We start from the raw sequence: 20,040 nt of genomic DNA on the forward strand, positions 1-20,040 counted from the left end.
TAAATCAGATCAATAACTTCTAGATCAGGAACTCCAGACTATCATGATTAAGACCAAAGAAGATACTCTGTACTCTTGGTAATGTTTTTCTATCACTCAAAAACAAATCTTAACTAATAACAATCTCAGATTTTTGTCCCTGTGAGGAAAATATATTTTACTGTGGCAAAATCCTTCCCTTATACCTCCACTAAATCTGGGCGTGATTGGATCCCCTTTCAACCTGGAACTACAGACTATTTCGAAGGAGGAGTTGGAGTTAACCACGTCTTGTAACGCCAAGTTCTCACTCAGAGTAGGATTGCGTACTGTGGATTTTGCACCTTGTGGCAGAGAAATCAACAGAATGAAGACTTTAAGTATAGTCTGTGTGTGCTAGACCAGTTATGCAAGTGGTGCAAAGGCATGTCTGCAAATTTAGGTTTGCTTTTATCAAAAATAGTTTAAATTAAGAAATAAAAAGAAAAGCAACAAAACAAGGCATCACTTACAACAGAGCAATCGCACCAAAATGGCCCACGTTGTAGCCACTCACAATAACAGACTTCTTCAATATCTTGATGCATTTAACTCCTTCTCTCCCCAAGAGTCTGTTTGCATGTCCTATTTTAGTTGTAAAATGCGGCTGAGTACTGGAAGTATATAGCTTCTCTGATATTGCCATCAAGCATAGGGATATCTTTTTTTAAAAGCCTAAATTAGTGGTACACCTTCACCCTAGTATTCAAAAGCCTAAAAACAACTTCCTAGGATGACAACATACTCACCCCTTTTCCATCCTGAAGTTCTTCACTGATGAACTGCTCACCCGCTTTTCTCTACCACACCACCCAGGTAATCTGCCAAGCTTTTCTAAAACCAGCTCAGATGCTCCAGCAACTCGAAAAATCCACAGATGATCTATGCCTTTAGAATTACATCACTGAAGCTCCATTCTTTAGGAAGATCACTGCGGGTGGGCTACAATGTGGCCTAGGAGTGTTATATTTTCCCTTGCTCTACAGAGTGTTGAGAAGCTACAGTAGGAAGAGCTCTATCTAATTGTTGTACAACTTTCACCTGACATAGCTGACTGCCCCTCGGTTAATGCTCCTTAACAAACATTAAGCTCAATGAAGATGCAGTGGATACCTAACTCAGACCTCACTGCAAAAGTGCTCTAATCCATAACCATAGAAAATAATATTAAGTTATGAAGCTGCAGTGAAACACAAAAAGGGGGAAACGTACCATTTGCTATAAAATAAAAGTCTGAACAAACATTTCTTGTAAATCTGTTTTTTTGTTGGAATTGTTGGCATTGCAAAATAAAACAAATAAAAAGTACACATATACCTATGGCACATTTCATTTACATGTTTACACCTTTTCAGTGTTCTAACCTTCTAAAATTGACCTAATTGTGAAATAAAATGAAACTGGTATATTTGGCAAAACCTCATATCTTATCCACGTCCAGTCTTTATCATTTGGGACTTGGCAAGCAAAGCCAATCTAACGTCAACTCGGACAGCGGGAAGCAGCAGACTTTCTGGACCCTGCATGGCACACCACGATAGCACGGCAGCAATAAAAGTAATGACAACTCTTCAATACGCATTCTCATTAATGAGGGAAGAAGCATCTCTGTCCACAAAATTCAATGTATTTTGAGGCAACATGTTCCTAAAAATGCCTAAAACTAGAAAGGGGACGGTACAAATCCTCATGGGCATTAAATCATCATTCCTGTGTCCAGGAGACGGCAACCAACACAGTCAGTCTCTACTCGTGGCTTTCTTTGCATCTCTGTGCTTCTCCTTCTTGTGTTTCTTCTTTGGCAGCTTCTTGTGCTTCTCAATGTGCCTCCTCCTCTTGCTCGAGAAGTCACCTGCATCACTGTCCGAGCTGCCGGAGGCCTCTGATTCAGATGAGACGCGCTTCTCTTTGTGCTTCTTCTTCTTGCCCTTTTTATCCTTTCCACAGAAAAGGAGATAAAAGCGAACTGGTGACCATTCACAACATATGAAAGACCATGAAAACAGAGCATAGAAATCTAAGCAAATCGAAATTACACCTCTCACTTGATCACTGCTTAAATAAGCACCCCTTACCTTTATCTATACCAGTATGAAACGTAACGTGAAGTCCAACTTTTTTTTTTTTTTTTTTTTTAAAGAAACCACAATCATCTCCAAACTCAGCAACTGTTCAGTTTACTATACCAGTAGTTTCACAGCACCTCAGAATTAGGAAAAAATATTTGGGGATAGTTCCCACTTTATGTTGCTACTAACGGGTAATTTAAGCCCAAACACTAGTGTAAAAATGTTGATAAAGGCCTTTGTCCCTCTTTTCACACTAGTGCTTATCACAAGCAGTTTGCAAACTATACTTGCTTATGTTTTTTATAAAACACCAGTTTTTCTTCTAGTGAGTAACTGTACAAAGAAAGTAAAACAAGGGCTATCAACACGTGCAAAAACATCTGGATTTCCTTCTCCGTTTGTTATCACATCAAGGTGTAAATTGGAAAACAGAAAGGATATATGGTTCAAATGACACCCGGTGGGTTTGTTATTTTGTGCATGCTATTTAGATCTTGGTCTAAAAAACCCTGTCGGAAATTTATTTTTATGACTACTAGATTGAGTTAAAACACGTTTTATGGGTACTAATTAAGAGATGTGTTTGTCTTAAAACCAAGGTGAAAAGATTTTTAAAATTAATATTGATACTCAGAATGAACAAATGAGGAAATTTTGCTATGGAGCTTTACTAAGAGTGGCGTGGGGGTCTGTCAAAGAAGGATCTGCATTTATGAGCCTAACTGGGAGAACAATTAATTTACAGAAGATGTTGGAATCATTCAACAGCATGACTTGAGACACCAAAAGGTTGGTTGCAGGGATGGAGAACAAGATCTACAGGTGAATTCAAACCGATCTAAATATTTTTAAGACCTTTCCATTAATTTGAAGTCCTGGGAACTGATAACACGAATCAATATACATATTTAAACGACTTAACCACAATAAAATCAGAGAAAAACACAACTTTCCCAACTCAGATAAAAAGGAAATAATATGGACAGTTACTAGTAAGGCAGTAAAGCGTGAAACCAGGTGATCAGCATGGATCCTGATGGCTAGAAGTTTAAATTCAGTAGGTGAAGTCAGCATTGCATCCTTGTAGATGGATAAGAAATAGTACTGAACTGAGTAAATAGTAATAGCTGCATTAGCACTGTGACAATTTAAGTTGAAGTGTGCTTTCTCTTCCATACTGCAGTATTCAGCGTTTTAAAGTGCCTTTACGTTAGGCAATAGTAACACTTGTTATTAACGGGCCTTAGGGACTAGAAACAGTGGTATAAAGTGCAAAATAAAACTATTATCATCAAATTTACTATCATAATTATCATTACAAGCTGAAGGACCCAAACAGTGTGGCAATAAGAACCAATCTTGTAGACCCATCCAGGGAAAAGCCCCAGCAAGTAAGGGAAATTTAACACTGAATTCTGGAAAGAGGGCAAGAGACTGGGAAATGGGATTGCATGAGAAAATAGTCTGGATCTGGTCTGGAGTTTCTTTTATTGCCGTTTGGAGAAAGCATGGCCTGGTAGTTCAGGCTGGACTGGTTCTACTGGAGCAGGACCAAGACAGATTTCCATGTGTCTAGTCTCTGTCTAAAATGACGTGGATGAAAAACGATGCTCTGGACTGAGGCACAGAGTGAATGTCAGTGAGGACATTAGTTCAAGTATTCCTTCCATAAACTGGTGTTTGCTGTAGTGTACAGGGAACGCAACAAACTGCCAAGACTGTGGGAATATGCGTGGTGACAGGGTAAGAAGCAGACTGCTCCAAGACAATCAGAAACCAAATATGGGAATATTTCGCAAGATAGATCTCAATTTTAGGCGAAATTCGAGTAATTGCTTTCTGATAATTATGTGAAAATATGGGAAAATTACGCAAAATTATGTGTGGTTATATGAAATGCAAATCTGTGACTTTGCACTACATTTGAGTGTGAAATACGTCCTTGCATCAATTTTTGATGCAAAGATGCATTTGGAGGTAGAAAATAGCATTAAAAAAAAGTGCTGTGAACAACAGTCGCTCGCATTCTGGCTGTTTGCATTATTGCTGTGTGCCTGTGGTAAAATTTTGCCATGAACGGTATGTACTTATGCAACGTGGCAAAATTGCATAATTTGTGGAAGTTCACTAAACAAGGGTAAGACAGAATTCCAAAATCAGGGAAATTACCCTGGCATTATTGAAATTTCGTCCAAGCCTACTCAATCAATATGTATTGTACGGAGCCACAGCTGGAGGCAGGCAAATCCCAGCGATCCCTTCAAGCACTTACAAAACCAATCAGTATCGCCTTTGAGACCTACTGACTTTGTCTACGGTTTTAGCCATGCTGTACAGCATCCTTGAAACTGTCAGCATGGCTAACTAGGGAAAAAAGCCTATGACATGGCCAGCCATGACATTTTGTAGGCGCACATACCCACATTTGCAAGCCTACAAAATGATGCAGCCTCCTTTTATTTTCATTAGCTGTTCCAAGTTGAATAGTCAACTAAAAAAAAAGTGTGGAAGTGTTTATTTGAAGCTCTGGTGGGGGCAACATGGAGGGCGTGGGAGGGGGGTAACAATGATGGGGAGCACCATGGAGGCCGTGAATGGAGGGAAACAATGTAGGGTGGAAAGAAGGAGCAACGAGCCAAAAAAGGGGAGGTGGGTGCAGGTGGGGAAAAGCAACATGGAGGACAAAGGCAACAGAAGTAGCACAGAGGGAGACAGTGGAAATTAGATACAATGGGCGACAGAGGAAGGCCATGGTTGTGGGAATCAACATGGAGGGTGGGGTACAGAAGCAACACAGAGGGTGTTGGGAACAGAAGCAACAGGCTAGAGGGCAATGTAGAACAGGCGGGGGGAGCAGCAGAGGGCCAAGAAAGCACCAGGGAAGGACACAAGAGTGAACACAACGTGAAGGGGGAGGGGAGAGGCACACACGAGACAGAGCAACGTGGAGTACAAAGGGAGAGAAGTACATGTGGAAGACAGGTGGAAATCACATTCACTCTTGTGAAGTGTTTAATCAAAAAGACAAATGTAGTGCTTGAAATGCAAGCAGTGGAAGCAAAAAACGACAGTCAATCAAAAGAGAGGTTAAAGAGACCATGCTCAATGGGAAGGGCCAAGCACAATATTGACAAGCTGGGACACCAATAAGAAACAGGCAAATTAGAGTGACAGGAAAACCAACCAACTGTAAGCAATGGGTGGGCGCCAAGCTTCTGTATGTTCGGAGTAAACCCACATATGTCTTTCACAATCAGACAGCTGCCTTGATTGGTAGGGTCGAACTAAAAATTTGAGACTAACTTTGGGTGAGGTCTTATAATTCATTGAACCCAAAATAGTACACCTTTAGATGGAAGAATGGAAACTGACACAGATAAGACATTCCCAGAATAGATGTCTGACCATTACTTATGGTCAATCCTAGGCCTAGGTAGAAATCTGAGAAGAGTTTTTTCTTTTCCTAAGAGGAAGGGCGACTCTTCAATCACCAAGAAAAATTTTAGGGAGAAATTCTAGGAAAAGTGTTGATATTGTACTTGTTGTATACTGTCAATAAAACTATTTTTCTGAGCAAACGTACCACTCCACATTATTGCTTTTCTGTTCTACATGGAAATGCATCTTATCGAACTGCCAATTCTGGCTATGTGTCTGTATGCAGAAATCTTTCAATTCCAAGGGTATCTCCACCTATGTCCCAGACTTAGAGACCCTCTAACCTGGTTTTAAAATGGTAACGACAATGTGCTATTTCATACATGGAGAAGCATTTGATAGCAGTGGAAGAGGAGTTCTGTTCTATGTGGAAATGTGTCTTATCGAACTGCCAATTCTGGCTATGTGTCTGTACGTAGAAATTGTTCAATTCCGAGGCTATCTCCAACAATATACCTTACTTAGAGGCCCTGAAACTTGGTTTTAAAATGGTACAGACACTGTGCTATTTCATGCATGGAGAAACATTTGACAGCTGTGGAAGAGGACTACATACGCTCCTGGGGCAGTACCATGAAGGGCTGTGTAGGCTTATTGGACTACCGTGTGCATCTTTTTATGAATATGCAGTGTGTAAAATAAATATTTCTCTGAGTTAAGGCATGATTTTCAGACAGTACAGCTCAGAGACAGTCAGCTGGGTTTGCCTCTTTCTGTGTCTGACCTGTACAGTTCAAAATAATGCCCTAACTCAAAGACATATCAGGTTAAACTAATTACTTTGCACACTGCAGGTGCATAAAAACAGGAGGCTGTCCGCTGAGCCAACAAAGCCCTTCATGATGCGCGCCCCTTGTTTTTATGATCTTGTGAGTAATCTTTCACACTGTGGCTCGCGAAATTTTACCGCAATCTGTGTTTGTTTGACGTGCAGTACTTCAAACAGATCTGAGTAATTAGTATAAAGGCTATACAGACTGCATGGGGCTAAAGTAGGAAAACAGAAAAGTTACGTAGGTGTGTGATGAGTAATATAACAAAAGTATTAGAGTACATCACAGTTTTTAGTGTCTGTAACTAGCCTCAATTAATCAAATGCTCACTAAGTTGATCTCTTGGGGGTGTGAGAGGTGCATTTCAACTGTGCTCTCACGAGTTCATTATTTGAGGGCATTTAGGGAAAACCATACAAAAATTATGAAGTGTACGTACTATGCCTCCATGTTTCTAAAATAGCACCCTTAGATACTGGGTTATTAAATCTGCTCACATTCAATTTCAGTGATTTCTATGCCATGAATGCTGTACATAAACTTTAGTTAACAGCAGGGCTCTATGCTCTCATGAGCAACAGATAAAATTTGCAAGGCAGCGCAGTATTGTTGAAAATGGACAATGTTTCTGTAGTGGCCTATATAAATTGATTAGGGGCAAACGGTCCCATGGACTGTCAGAATTGTCAAAAGAGCTTTGGTTATTTTGTTTCTAGCACATACTCGATTTGAGGGCAGAATATTTGCCTGAGAAGGAAAATGCAACTGTGGATTTTAATTCAAGCTTTTAGAAGGTTTAACGCGACTGGAAGTTGAATCCGGAGTGCTTCAAGAAGACAGATTGGTTATGTGGTCCTCTGGAGATAGATTTAAATGCACAATAGTGTAGAGTTTAGCTTTCATCTGCTATGATTAAAGGTAAAACGGGGACAGGAAGCTAGCAAATCTTCATTGCAAATGATGTCAGATGACAACAAAAAGACGGCATGATCCTAGCTGCATAAATAGTCTATGTAGCTGAATCACAAATTAGCTGCATTTTTTTCCAGGATAAAGTGTTTCAAGACAAGCACCTCTCATATCAGATACGTGTGTCACTAACTCAAGCCTGGCTCAAGGGAATCTTTTCCTCAAGGTGATAGCCAATCAAAAATGACCCACCTGGGGTCAGACTTTATTCAGAAGCAACCATGCTGCCTTGGATACACTAGGATCTCAGAGGACTACTGAATCTTTTATAAGGAGGCAGTGAATTTTGATTACTTATGGTTCCTTTAGTTAAGTATTCGTAACAGTATACACTTGATTGGCATTTGCCTGTACTGCCACATAGTTTTCAGCCTTTAACTGTCATATGTGTTAGCCACACTGTACAATGTTGTATCCTGTCTTGCTATAAAATACAATAATGTCTGCACTCCTGGTGTGCTTTGTGATATTAAACTCAGAAAATGGTCATGATCCACTCCCTACAGTTACAGATACCGAACTTTGCACATTACTTTTTTGCTAGGTTCATGGTCAATAAAACCTATAAACTCAAATGCATGCCACTTGTTTTTAGGAATACATACTTTTTACCAACATAGTATGCGGCAGTGAGGCCAACTAAACATGTGAGAGTGGATGAGCATTATGCTAATGTAAATCCTAATCATCTCTATCTAAACATGTAGAGATAGTCATTCTCTATCCATGTAGTGATCGGAGTCATTCTCTATCTGAAGTGATGGATGTATCTATTTAGAATACTTTGGTGTCTACAATTCCTGTGTAAATGTCAGTCTCTAATTTCGTGTGACGTCTTCTAGTTGCCTGTAATAATGAAACGATGTAGTTGCTCAACTGCAATAAGATATTACAGTCAGGTTTTAACATCATAATGCCTGGTGCCAGAGCCAGCAGCCAAGGTGAAAGGCAGGTCATAGAGCACAACTGCAGCTGTAGTTTAAACAACGCAACAAAAGCTAGCTTTTCATTCTTATGATCTGTTTTTTATATTTATATTTGCAGCAACATCTTTTTTAACACTACAGGTCATTTCATTAAAGGAAAAACTGAATGTCTGTCTTTTTCTCCACATTCTGAGCTTCACCAGTGTCTAAATCTAACTTATATTAAACTTATTCTAATATTTTTGAAACAAATTAACTGATTTTTCATGTTTTTTCACATTAGATTCAGCTTTTATTCTTTATTGCTGCAGCCAAACTTACATTTGCACGTGCACGAAGTATAGGTTTTAAGTGGTTTGTGAGAAGGATGAAGGTGGTATACTGAATTAAAAGGAAGAAAATATCCTCTGCCGTACATTTTTAGGATATTGCAGGTCACCTTGGAGTTCTATGAACTTATAAAGGAACTCGACTTTGCTTCTGTGTATGGTCACAGAACTTCTTGGTATCTGGCAGGTTCAGGTTCTGGTGGACAGACTACATGAGACAGCATTGTGAGCTGAGTCATGGAGCCGCAGAATTGATGAATGAGAACTGCTCATTCGCTGCCAACTCAGCACCATACTTAATTCTTCACGGACGGCCTTTGAGCATCACTTTTGTGCACACTGCCAGACCCTCCAATAGCCTATGGATCCCATTGTAAATGAGTCCCACATTATCAGCACCAGCTGTCTGAAGAAGGAATAAGCACTGGAAAGTAGGCCCTCAATCAGGAGGTTTTTGATCACTTTGTTAACGTATAGAAGGCAAGTTTCAGCCCTCTAGAAACCACACCAATTCCACATCATAGAACAGAACAACGTTTTGCATCCCACTAGCATTAGGAGCCAAGGAAAAAGGACTCTTCAAATAAAACTAGGTACGGCCTTTTTGAAGTATCTTGTGTAACGCTGGCTGCACTACGGTGCAGCCTTAAGAACTCCCTAACGATAAAGCCCGTCACGATCATTGTACCTTTTTTCTTTTCTTTGAAGAAGATTCTACTTGGTTTGGTTGACTGGCCTGCTCCTCTTCCTCCTCCATCTCTGGTAAAAGGCTGTACTTTGTGCCTCCAGGCTGCATAAAACAGTCTTTTGCAAAATGGCCTACAAAACAAACCCATTTACACTTTATTAAGATTATTGTTTTACACACCAGTACAAAGCAAACCCCTTTAAGTTACTAAAAATCAGTACAGCATCAAAACAGCACCAGTAGAGGACATTTTTCTCCGGAGCAGCAGCACAACATGCATTCTCACACTCAAATAACATTAACAATGTAAGTAGACGGACTGCATAGCTCTCCACAACTCCACGCTCATAGAACATGTATAACACGAGCAGAAGCGTTGCACAACTGCCCATTCTCACAAAACAATACTACAAACCTCTCAGCACTCATACAATATTACAGCATGTGGAGCATTAGAGCATGAGCATCCATACACATTAAACATTTACAGCATTGACAATAATGTACCAGACTTCCCACACCTACTGGACATTTACAGCATGGACAGCAACCATGCTCAGAGAACAGTTCATCAAAGAGGAAAAGGGAAAACAGCCTCTTTCTAGTTGTGGGATGTAGGGCTATCTGGGTGAGAACTCACTTCAAGTAGGTATGGACTAGTATGAGCAAGACTGGAGAGGTAGTAACGATGGTGAATGAACATTAGTTTAACATCGTGGAGTTAGTAAATCCTGCATCTTCATCGAGTAGATTTCTAGCAGTTTTCAGGTGGCAGTAATATTCCTGTAAATTACTGTGAGGTATCACCGTGATTATCATCAAACATTAAATGCAATGGAAATTAAATGCCTGGTAAACCCATTCTCATGCATTTTATCCCTCCTCCACCTTACCAGCAAAAGAGGTGTTTAGTGGTTACCTCTCTCAATTCACTCTGGGTGCAGAGTGAAATGGTGTGGGTCATTCAAGGAAATGTATGAAACTGACATTGTAAGACGGTCAAAGGTGCATATGCATGACTACAACAAACTGCAGGTCTGCATCTCTTATATCACCAGTAATTCCATGAAAGTCTAAATTATGAGGTCTCAAAAGCATGCCACTCCTAATGGCTGGAAAATAATGAAAAGTGAAGGCTGTACTCAGTCAGCAGTGGTGTTGAGACAGTATTAGGGCAAAACAGATCAGGTAATGCTCAACTGCAGGGTAGATGAAGCCACAGGCAGGTCTAGACCAAACTAGCACAGAAGCTGTCGGGAAAAATAGACCAAGCCCAGAAAAAACACGATGGGGTAAATATAAATTAATGTACAGGTGTTAGTAAGTATGGTGCTTCTTTTATTGGGCAGGTGAGACTATGAAAAAGACAATATTTGACAATCAAAACAACCTGCAACCTCAAAACAATCATGCAATGAGAACATCTGTGTCACAGAATACTCCTGTGATCCATGAAACAGTGAGTAGAAAGGAAATTATTTGTTTCTGATGTGCCTCCATTTCATACCAAAGACGAATAAAAAGACCAGAGACACAATGAAGGAAAGGCACTCACTGCAAAATACATACATAACATTAAAAAAAGCTGCAGTTCAAAACTAAGTTTCAGCAAAAGTAGTGGAATATAACTAACCACCTTGTTTTATAACCAATGAATTAAACAGCTTATCTATACATATATCAAACCACAACAAAGCTTCACACCAGATGGGCTATAAATACTTCAATCCATCAATCAATATTAACAAAACCTTTAAATGCTTTGTCATGAGGTAGTTTTGCATGCGTCAACATGTGCTCGAGTGGGGTGGGCAGCAGGCACAAGGAACAAACGCAGCAACTGCAGAGCTCCTGAGGGCCTGATACAAAAATATTTTTAGATATTTCTTTCATCACTTTTGGATCTTGACTTACAGACTGGTTTAGCTGTCTTTTGCTCAAGACCTGTTGTTACATAGACTGGGCTTTGAGTCTACCCCCTTGCGCATGACTGGTTGACGTTCTTCTCTATCTCAGTTCCCTGATCATTATTTAATGTCTTTCCTCTCTATGTCTTACCCCTGCAACATTTCTACTTTACTGTGTTTCTGAACGACTATCTTGCATCCTTCTGCTGCTGACTTGCATGGGATTTTTTTTCGTTTTCTAGCAGCACACTATGGGAGTGCATCACTTTACTTGCTCTCTTCCCCGCGCACTTTTTTAAAAATTAACTTGCCTCTATATGTCAACTGCTTCAAAGTAACAGGCATGTTAAATGCAAGGATAGTGCGGTGGGCTGGAGAAATTTGCCAAAACTGATTGGAACACACTGCTGGAAAGTAACACAACTTTTATGCTCCATAAATTGTTAAAAAACCACTGCAGTACATACAAAACAAAAAATATAAAGGTTTGATGCATAATATCACAATAATACCAATTTTTTTCTGAGATGTTAACATAAATTCCAAAACGGCCGTTTTCGAACCAGGTTGAAACCACTTACAGTTATTTTCTGCATTTTAGTTACAGCAATCTAAAAAAAACACAGAATATTTGCAGCCTAACCAGCTGCTAGATAATACACACTCCCTAAAAATTGTTTTGATATGAAAAGTAGTTGCAATTATTTTAGTGTGCAACTATTGACGTATAGCTTTTCCTTCAGCACTCTTTTCTGTCCTCTCTTTCATATTGTTAATTAACGTAAGCTGTATGTCAATAGCAGTAAAGCAGACAGCACACAAAATACAAGGATATCTTACATTAGAGAAAATGGAAAAAATTGAATGGAAAACGCCTGTTGGAAAGTAATTCCTCTGGAGTGCAAACAAGGTAAGGAAAAGGTCAGTTTTCAATGCTCACTAATCTCACTTTTTCTGGGATGCTAACTTAATTTCCCAAAAACCTTTCTCCAACCAGGTTAAAACTGTTCATGGTTGATTTTCGGCATTTTAATTTACAGCATCCAAATTAACAGCATATACTTGCTACCCGGTTATCTGCTGCTAGATAATAACTTACCCCCTAAAAATGGTTTTGTGTAAAAAGGAGCTGCAATAGGTCTTATTGTGCCACTGTGGAACTACGGCCATTCCCTTAGCAAGCGGAGGAATAAAGGCAATATTCCTTGGTGTATTTGTGGATAGTCTTTGCTTGAATGTATTGCAAGCAGCAAATTCTGATACTTATTGTTCTTTTAAACCTTTCCCTTTGCAAATCAAGTGGGAGAGTAGTTACACTAACATACTAAGCATACATAACTAACCAATTTTACGAACATATATGCTCTTGTGAGTATGTTTCTACGTTGCAAGGGAGGTAAGGTTTACCATATACTGACTTAGTATATTTGAGTGATACATGGGGAGGTGCGGTCTGATTTTCAAAACCTTAGCTCGCCAACGGTTTTTGGGAGACATGAATGCAGCACTAGTCAACACTGTGCTGATGCTGCTCTCTTCCAGAGCCACTTCAATGACCAGCATCAGGTACACACCAGGTAGTTGACTAACATCTTTGCTCCACTCCCTTTATTATAGACTCCTAAACGTGCCTGGTGCCCGTGTACCTTCCAGAACTGCATTCCCATGTTCTGGCACAGTAGGGTGCATTTAGTAAAAACAAATCACTTGACCATTCTGCAGCAATCGTGTGATACTGATGTTTTCTCCGACTGTGATAGAGGTGCTTCCAATCAGTCTTGATGAAAAAACTGCTTAAAATGTGATTAGTGATGAAGAAGTCAAAAAAATTTAAACTTTGGCTTGGTTCTTTAGATGGACCCTTAAATACGAGGGAGAAAACGCTATCTATCTTATGCTTAAGAAACTGTTGTGTAAACAAGCCATTGTCTTCCTGTTCTTTCCTTTTATGTTATAATTATTACAACTATCACTTCTCAAGTACATTGTTCTCCACTTATATCAGGAGACTTGGAGCAGGAGATGTTTCTATTGATGATACTTACATAAATGTACCTATGCCACTCATAACTGCGTGTATTAATGTGGTTTGAGAGGTGCTTTTTGGTCTAGCATTTACTGATCCCACCATTGTGGGATGAATATGAATATTTTTTCATAGAGATCATTCACTGACTCCTTAGTAAGTGAAGTATCTACGATGAAATCATTAGAACCAATATTTTCGATACTACTGCAACACGATGCATGGCATCAGCATTAGCAGGACTACTTTGTAGGAGCAGAACAGTTAGCCAGGCAGGAGTACTTAGAACTTGGGGAGAAGTTCCATGATATCTCCTCTCCCATCATCATCCACTATAGGAGTGCTTATTTGACTATAATGGCTGTGCTACCAGACACCAAAACATTGAAGCACACAAAAAACAAACAATCCTTGGTTTCCGCAGCAGCTAACTTAAAATTTTTGCATGCTTTAATAAAATCCATTTCATCCCAAATGTCCGCTGCAGATCATTTGGCAGTCATCTAGGGAAAAAAAACTATTGACAAAGGCAAAAGGCGTCATGTTTGCATTCTTGTTAATTTGCCAATGCTTGTTTTGTTTGCGAGAGTCCAAAGTGACACTTTCACAAGAAGTGCTACGTTTATTAGGAAACTGAAGGCATCAATGATAGAAAGTGGAAACAGGACAAACACAAAATAAATGGAGAATTTATACAAATTACATATTTACTAAAGAGGATAGTTGAACGTTTGGGAGAGGAGGGATTAGTAGTTGGTTTGGAATCCTGGCTGAAGGTGGTGAGATATGAGGCTGGTTTGGATTGCAGTTACTTAGGGGGTGGTACACAACTCATGGGAGATGGCATTCCAGTGTGTAGGGTCCAGTAGGTGGAAACCTCAGGACAAGAGGCCAGATGTAGGAAACTGTTTGCGACTCGCAAACGGCAAAATTTGCCGTTTGCGAGTCGCAAATCGCAGTTTCCTTATCATAAATGCATTTTGCGAGTCGGGACCGACTCGCAAAATGCATTTCCGACTCGCAAATAGGAAGGGTGTTCCCTTCCTATTTGCGAGTCTGAGTGGGATGCAATACCATTTGCGACCGCGTATGCGGTCGCAAATCGTATCGCAGTTACCATCCACTTCAAGTGGATGGTAACCCACTCGCAAATTGGAAGGGGTCCCCATGGGACCCCTTCCAGTTTGTGAATGGACCCCAAACATTTTTTTCAGGGCAGGTAGTGGGCCAAGGGACCTCTGCCTGCCCTGAAAAAAAACCGAAACTAAAGGTTTCGGGCTTTTTTTAAGTGCAGCTCGTTTTCCTTTAAGGAAAACGGGCTACACTTAAAAAAAAAAAAAACTGCTTTATTTAAAGCAGTCACGAACATGGAGGTCTGCTGACGACAGCAGGCCTCCATGTCAGCGAGTGCCTATACTCGCTATGGGGCCTCAATTTGCGACCCACCTCATGAATATTCATGAGGTGGGTCATTGCGACCCCATAGCGAGTCGCAGTCGGTGTCTAAGACACCGTACTGCATACCAATTTGTGACTTGCAAATTGCGAGTCGCACGGACTCGCAATTTGCAAGTCGCAAATTGCCGTTTTGCTACATCTGGCCCAAGGTCTTTTACATTTTAGGGTTTCTAGGAGGTAGTTTCATGCTGCGTATCTGTTAATCATGGGTAAGAAAATTGTGAGGTGTGCGCCTTAAGGAGATCTTACTATCCCTTCTGGTAGTCACCTAGACTTAAGATTAGTTAGAGAACACGACTGAACAGAGACGGTGGACATGTTTATGCTTTTGTCTATTGGGAGAAGGGATTTTGAAAGTGACAGATAAAGTGCCTCTTACCGTTTTCCAGCTGTTTTTTAACCAGGTTTCGATGGCATATACTGACCATAGGTGTAAGGCGGTGAGTGGCAGAACAATAACCTCTCACGTGAGCAGTGAACAAACAGAACGACAAAACAAGGCACCACTTTATGAGTCACGAAATAGCAAGAGTTAAAAAGGTGATGGGTAGAACACGAGCATTAATCTCACCCAGCCAGTGGTAATTATTCTGTTCAGAATGCCACCTTAGACAGAGGCCAAGCTAATGCTCAACAGCCTTGACTGACCCTGCCTCAACAAAAGAAGTCCTGCCAGAACTGCCAGGTCATGGCACTTCTGAATTAATCAAGAGCGGTTGAGCTTCATCGGGCCTCAGCAGGGAGGAGGTACACTTGAATTCTATGGGCAAGCACAGAAACCAGTTCTGGCTATGAATATTGTACTTAGGATGCCTTACTGAGAAAAATAAAAGAGGTGATGGGTGGAGTGCTTCAATTGGCCAAGCGACCTGGCAGTTTGGACTGGACTCTTGTTCATGCCTGTAACGGCACACTGAACAAAAAACAAAGATGGATAAGAGCGTGGCTTAAATTAATAACCAGTGACTGAGATCAAGTCAAAGATTCCACTTTATTTCACTGTCCACTTCACTCACAGGGAGACTCCTGAGTGAAGGCACCCAGTGGTTGCAGGGTAAAGGCACATACAAGGTATGTGCATGAGAGCCTGGGCTTTTGCAACATGCCTAGGTCTATTTCAACAAACTCCCCGCACACATCAATGTACCAAAACACAGTTATTTCAAGTTGGCCAAAAGTCTGCAAGAGGAACGTTTTGCAGTACAGGACTATCTAGTCATCTCCGCATGCTTTCACATTATATTTCTGCCCACCGCTCCTTCTTTCAGTTTCCTGTAGTCTTGTTTTCATATTTTGAATGTATCAAATAAGTATCAAAGAAAGGAATGGGGATAGGTAGGCTACCCATTTTTGACATATGACAACTACAGCTATCTGCCTATGAAAGACCCCAAGGGTTGGGGGAAAGTCAATCACATGCTCTGTCTGAGGGGAAAAAGCATACAAAATGTCTCTTCAAAGCAAATGGGCTAGTTAATACGGGCTGTTAACCAAACAGAGAACAGGAAGAGAAATAGTACTTCCTGTCCTAGAAGACCTTCTCTCCTGCAGAGCTGTATATTGATGTGTACCTTTGCAGCCACACTTCTTGCAGATGGTGTTCAGAACAGCCTCCAAGGTGATCTTCTGTTTGCTGTAATCTCGGAATTCCCGCTTCTTCCGCTCCTCCTGACTGAGAAAGGAAACTAAATGATGTTTTATTTCCAGTGACCTGCGCTGTCTACGTTAGTAGCTCTACATTTTAATACTCTCGTCAAGAAACATCTAGAAAATTGAAATCATCTGATGCAGAGGCCGAGTAAGATCTAGACAATGGAGTTTAGCAAGTACATTTCTCTTGCCTGTGCCCTCATAGTGAAGCAACCCGTAAAGAGACGGGTTAGGATCTGAATCAATTACAGAGAGCAACATGAAACTGGGGAAGTTGGCTAGCTCACAGGGCCATATACTGAACTTATTATTGTTCGACATAGAGACAGTATACTGCACTCTAGTATATAACCCGTTTTGGAAAAACAACATTGGACCACTTTTTAGTAAACACCACGCTACAGTCCAGTACTTTGATAACAAAGAGTTCCAGTATTTGCCACTGTCTTCCTTTACACAGGACTTTGGTCTTGGGCCGGCCAAACATACATGCGCAGTAGGATCTCTACAGCCCAGCAACACAGTTGCCAGGCTGGAGAGAGCAGGCACAGGCTCCCAGTCTGCCTGGGAGCTCCCTGTCTGGGTGCTCCCAGACAATCCAAACGCTGCTCTAAGCAGCGTCAGGACTAGCTGCAGGGCAGGCTGGGAGCCAGTGCCTGCAGTGTAGGAGAGGAGCGGCGCAGCGGCGGCAGTGAAGCAGGTAAGTGATTTTTTTTATTAATTCACCCCACCCCAACTAATCCCTGTGAGCCGCTCCTGCATGTTAGTCATAATTATTTTTTCCCCAGTAACCGAAAGTGGTTCCTGAAGCAAATCAGCATTATATTGCTCATCTGTATTAGACTACCATGTTTTAAAAAAAAACAAAGAAGCAGGCAGCAAACAACCTGCATACGAAACACGATCCACCCAGTGCAAGGCAGTTACACCAGTTTGTGTAGCGTTGTTCAGGTGGCTGTGCTGACCATGAGCAACCACACAGCACTTGAATTCCACTTCTTTCTCTGATTTGCCTATGGAACAAATTTGGGTGTGTTTTATTGCCTAATGTCACTCAGCAAGCAGACTGAAAAAATGGGATGCACTTCAACTGTTTGGCAATTCAGCAAATTGTTTCTCCTACCTCTATTCTGTAGGACAGCCTGCATCTCCCAACCATACCACAATCCAATCACTGGGCTGGGGTAAAGTAAATCCATGGGAGGCAAAATATTATGTGCCTCTAATCCCAAAGCCCCTGTGGAAGCATAGAAGCACAGCACTCCAATGTAGCACCTTCCACTTCACTCACACAGCACAACACCAACACTCACTTCAGCATGGAACGATGTACTGCATGAACTTAGGAACTGCATCACTTCTAAAGGTGACCGTGTACATTTCCTTTAGTTTATTACAAAACGTTGCAGAAGAATCCTGGTGCCATATTACACACATGGCAGCCCTCAGGTTTGAAAAGGGCAGAACTGCATAATAAGCTACCTTTTTCAATCTTTTTTGTACATTGTTAACAAAGTGGGGAGATATTAGCAAACTGTACATCTGAGCAGTGTTGTAAATTAGGTTTGATACAATGGTAGTACATTTCCCCAACAGCAGTCTCTACTATGGTAATTTTGACACTTGGCATTGCTTTTTACATTTTAGAAAAGGCAAAAAAAAATTCCTACAAATTAAAACAAAAATTACTGTGTCCGTTTTACCACCCCTGTCAAAACACATGATCTGTATGAACCAAATGGAGACCAGTTCTACACAATACTTTTTTAAGTCATTCACACAGAATGCGTGGACCACGTTAATCAATTCTTCAGTTGTACAGAGTCATTTTAATCTGATCGCCCAATGAAAAATGACCTGTGCACAACGAATCAATGCAAGCTCAGTTTCCTACCAGCGCAACAATCCCAAACTGAAGGAGTACTTACTCAAGTGCAACGTTGTTGGGGTCCTGGTCCTTTCCAGTTCCTTGGTTAACAACTTTCATGGACAGAGAGAGTTTCATTTTGCCATCAGTTTCCTGAAGAAAAAAAAAATAGTTCACGAGCCAACTGTAAATATATATATATATAAAGTACTTTTGTGCAGAAGACATGTGAATTTTTACAGTCAGATAACATTTAAAGACAAAATCCTTGGGCCCATCTAGTGTTCACATGCTGGCACAGTTCAAACAGACTCCTGAATGAATCAATGAATGAATGAGTAAAATCAAGCTACACTCTAGTCTTGTTATTTTCAGTATCATTATTGTTATCATTATTATGACTATGTTATACCAACACACATACTAGTATACTTTACCACCAGGTCCCCTAAAGGTGTGCACAGGCAATAAGTCTCAACTCTAATTAGGCTTTATGATTTACCCCGAACAGTTAAAAAAAAAAAAAACACTGGTCTGAACACTAACTCAGATGGGTTTAAAGGGGAAATTCAGATCTGTGTTATCATAGGAAATAAAACATTTATCAAATATGTAATTCCAATTAGCAAAAAAATAAATGTGTTCTGGATAATACCAGTCACTAGATCTCGGCCAAGGTGACCTTTGTGAATAATTGTGATGCAAGACTTCATTCACTTCCACAACTCACCTGGAGCAGCCACAGTCACACATGATCTGTGAAGTTGCTGTGAAAATGACAGCTGAGACACAGAGCAGTAGTGTCATGCTTTTTATTGAGCAATTAAAGACTATCGAATCCTGACAGGCAATGTTACAAGAACAATAGTTCATGTCCCTGGGCCAGCTATGTTACACCAACTTAATATTACTAATTGTCAAAACTTCTTTTATGTGGTTAACGCATCGGGAAGCCCAAAAGAAACACTGTACATTTTAACTAAATTCACGTAGGCTAATTGGGTATAGATTTCCGAGGTATACATGTACAATAAAGTATGAGGCCTTTGCTATATATTATACATTATAGGTAGCAGGGAGGAAGAAATGGCTCAATCAGACACTGTGACACACCTAGGACAAACCTTGAAATCATCGTTGCTGCATTAGCGAATTACAAATGATAAAAAATGAAATTATGTTTCCATGGGAACCGCAGAGAATCCTTACCTCCTTTCCAATTACTTTAACCCAGACTTTTTCTCCAACGTCCACCACTTCAGAGGGATTATCCACCCGACAGGCGGACATGTGTGTTTTGTGAACAAGGCCTGTAAGTAAAAATAGGTTAATATAAGAAAAGAAAACAAGAAATATTTAACCTTAGAGAGCAACTTCTTGATAAAAACATGTAATATGCAAGAAGTGTACTTGCAGCAGCAGGAAGACTATAGTACAATCTGCATCTTTTTAACTGGACTATAGTTTACGACTTTTCTTACATGGAGAGTGGCTGGAAGATATTGTTAATAACTGTTAGTGTGGTATATAGGTTTAGTACCATTTGTTAAAGCTTCGTGAAATGGTAAACCGCAGCAGCAAGTGAATACAAGAAGCTACAATTATTACTTATATGTAGTTCTGTAAAAACAGGTGCTCCACATGCCAGTCTGATGACTAATCAGGTTACTGGAGAAAAAGAAGAACTAGGATGCAATATTAGCTACTGCACTTTAATAAATAATGTGAGCTGGAGCAAATATCTATCTACCTGGGGCACCTTATCCCGAACACTTACAAAAATGCTTAATGCTGATATTTAGAGGATTATAAGAATACATTTTGGGCCTGTATCTTTACTAAATTCCTTACAAAATACAACAGCAAAAAATAAAAACATCAACATCAAGAGAAAGGCCTGTGAAGCAGTGTTAAAGGTTGGA

The 20,040-nt window shown here is 40.3% G+C and overlaps 1 protein-coding gene across 3 annotated transcripts in view; it reads right to left on the minus strand.

The window, feature by feature from the left end:
* Positions 1 to 1,262: 1,262 nt before the first annotated feature.
* ZCCHC17 (zinc finger CCHC-type containing 17) overlaps positions 1,263 to 20,040 on the minus strand; it is a 52,197-nt gene continuing 33,419 nt past the window's right edge. For all 3 annotated transcript variants that reach the window (XM_069224902.1, XM_069224899.1, XM_069224901.1), the window contains 5 exons: positions 19,328 to 19,428; positions 18,180 to 18,271; positions 16,173 to 16,273; positions 9,211 to 9,341; positions 1,263 to 1,955 (listed from right to left, as the gene is read on the minus strand). In XM_069224902.1, the coding sequence (XP_069081003.1) occupies positions 1,758 to 1,955; positions 9,211 to 9,341; positions 16,173 to 16,273; positions 18,180 to 18,271; positions 19,328 to 19,408 (603 nt within the window). In that variant the 5' untranslated portion in view covers positions 19,409 to 19,428 and the 3' untranslated portion in view covers positions 1,263 to 1,757. The remainder of the gene's footprint in view (positions 1,956 to 9,210; positions 9,342 to 16,172; positions 16,274 to 18,179; positions 18,272 to 19,327; positions 19,429 to 20,040) is intronic.

This window comes from Pleurodeles waltl, chromosome 3_1, assembly GCF_031143425.1.
Source record: "Pleurodeles waltl isolate 20211129_DDA chromosome 3_1, aPleWal1.hap1.20221129, whole genome shotgun sequence".
Lineage (NCBI taxonomy): Eukaryota > Metazoa > Chordata > Amphibia > Caudata > Salamandridae > Pleurodeles > Pleurodeles waltl.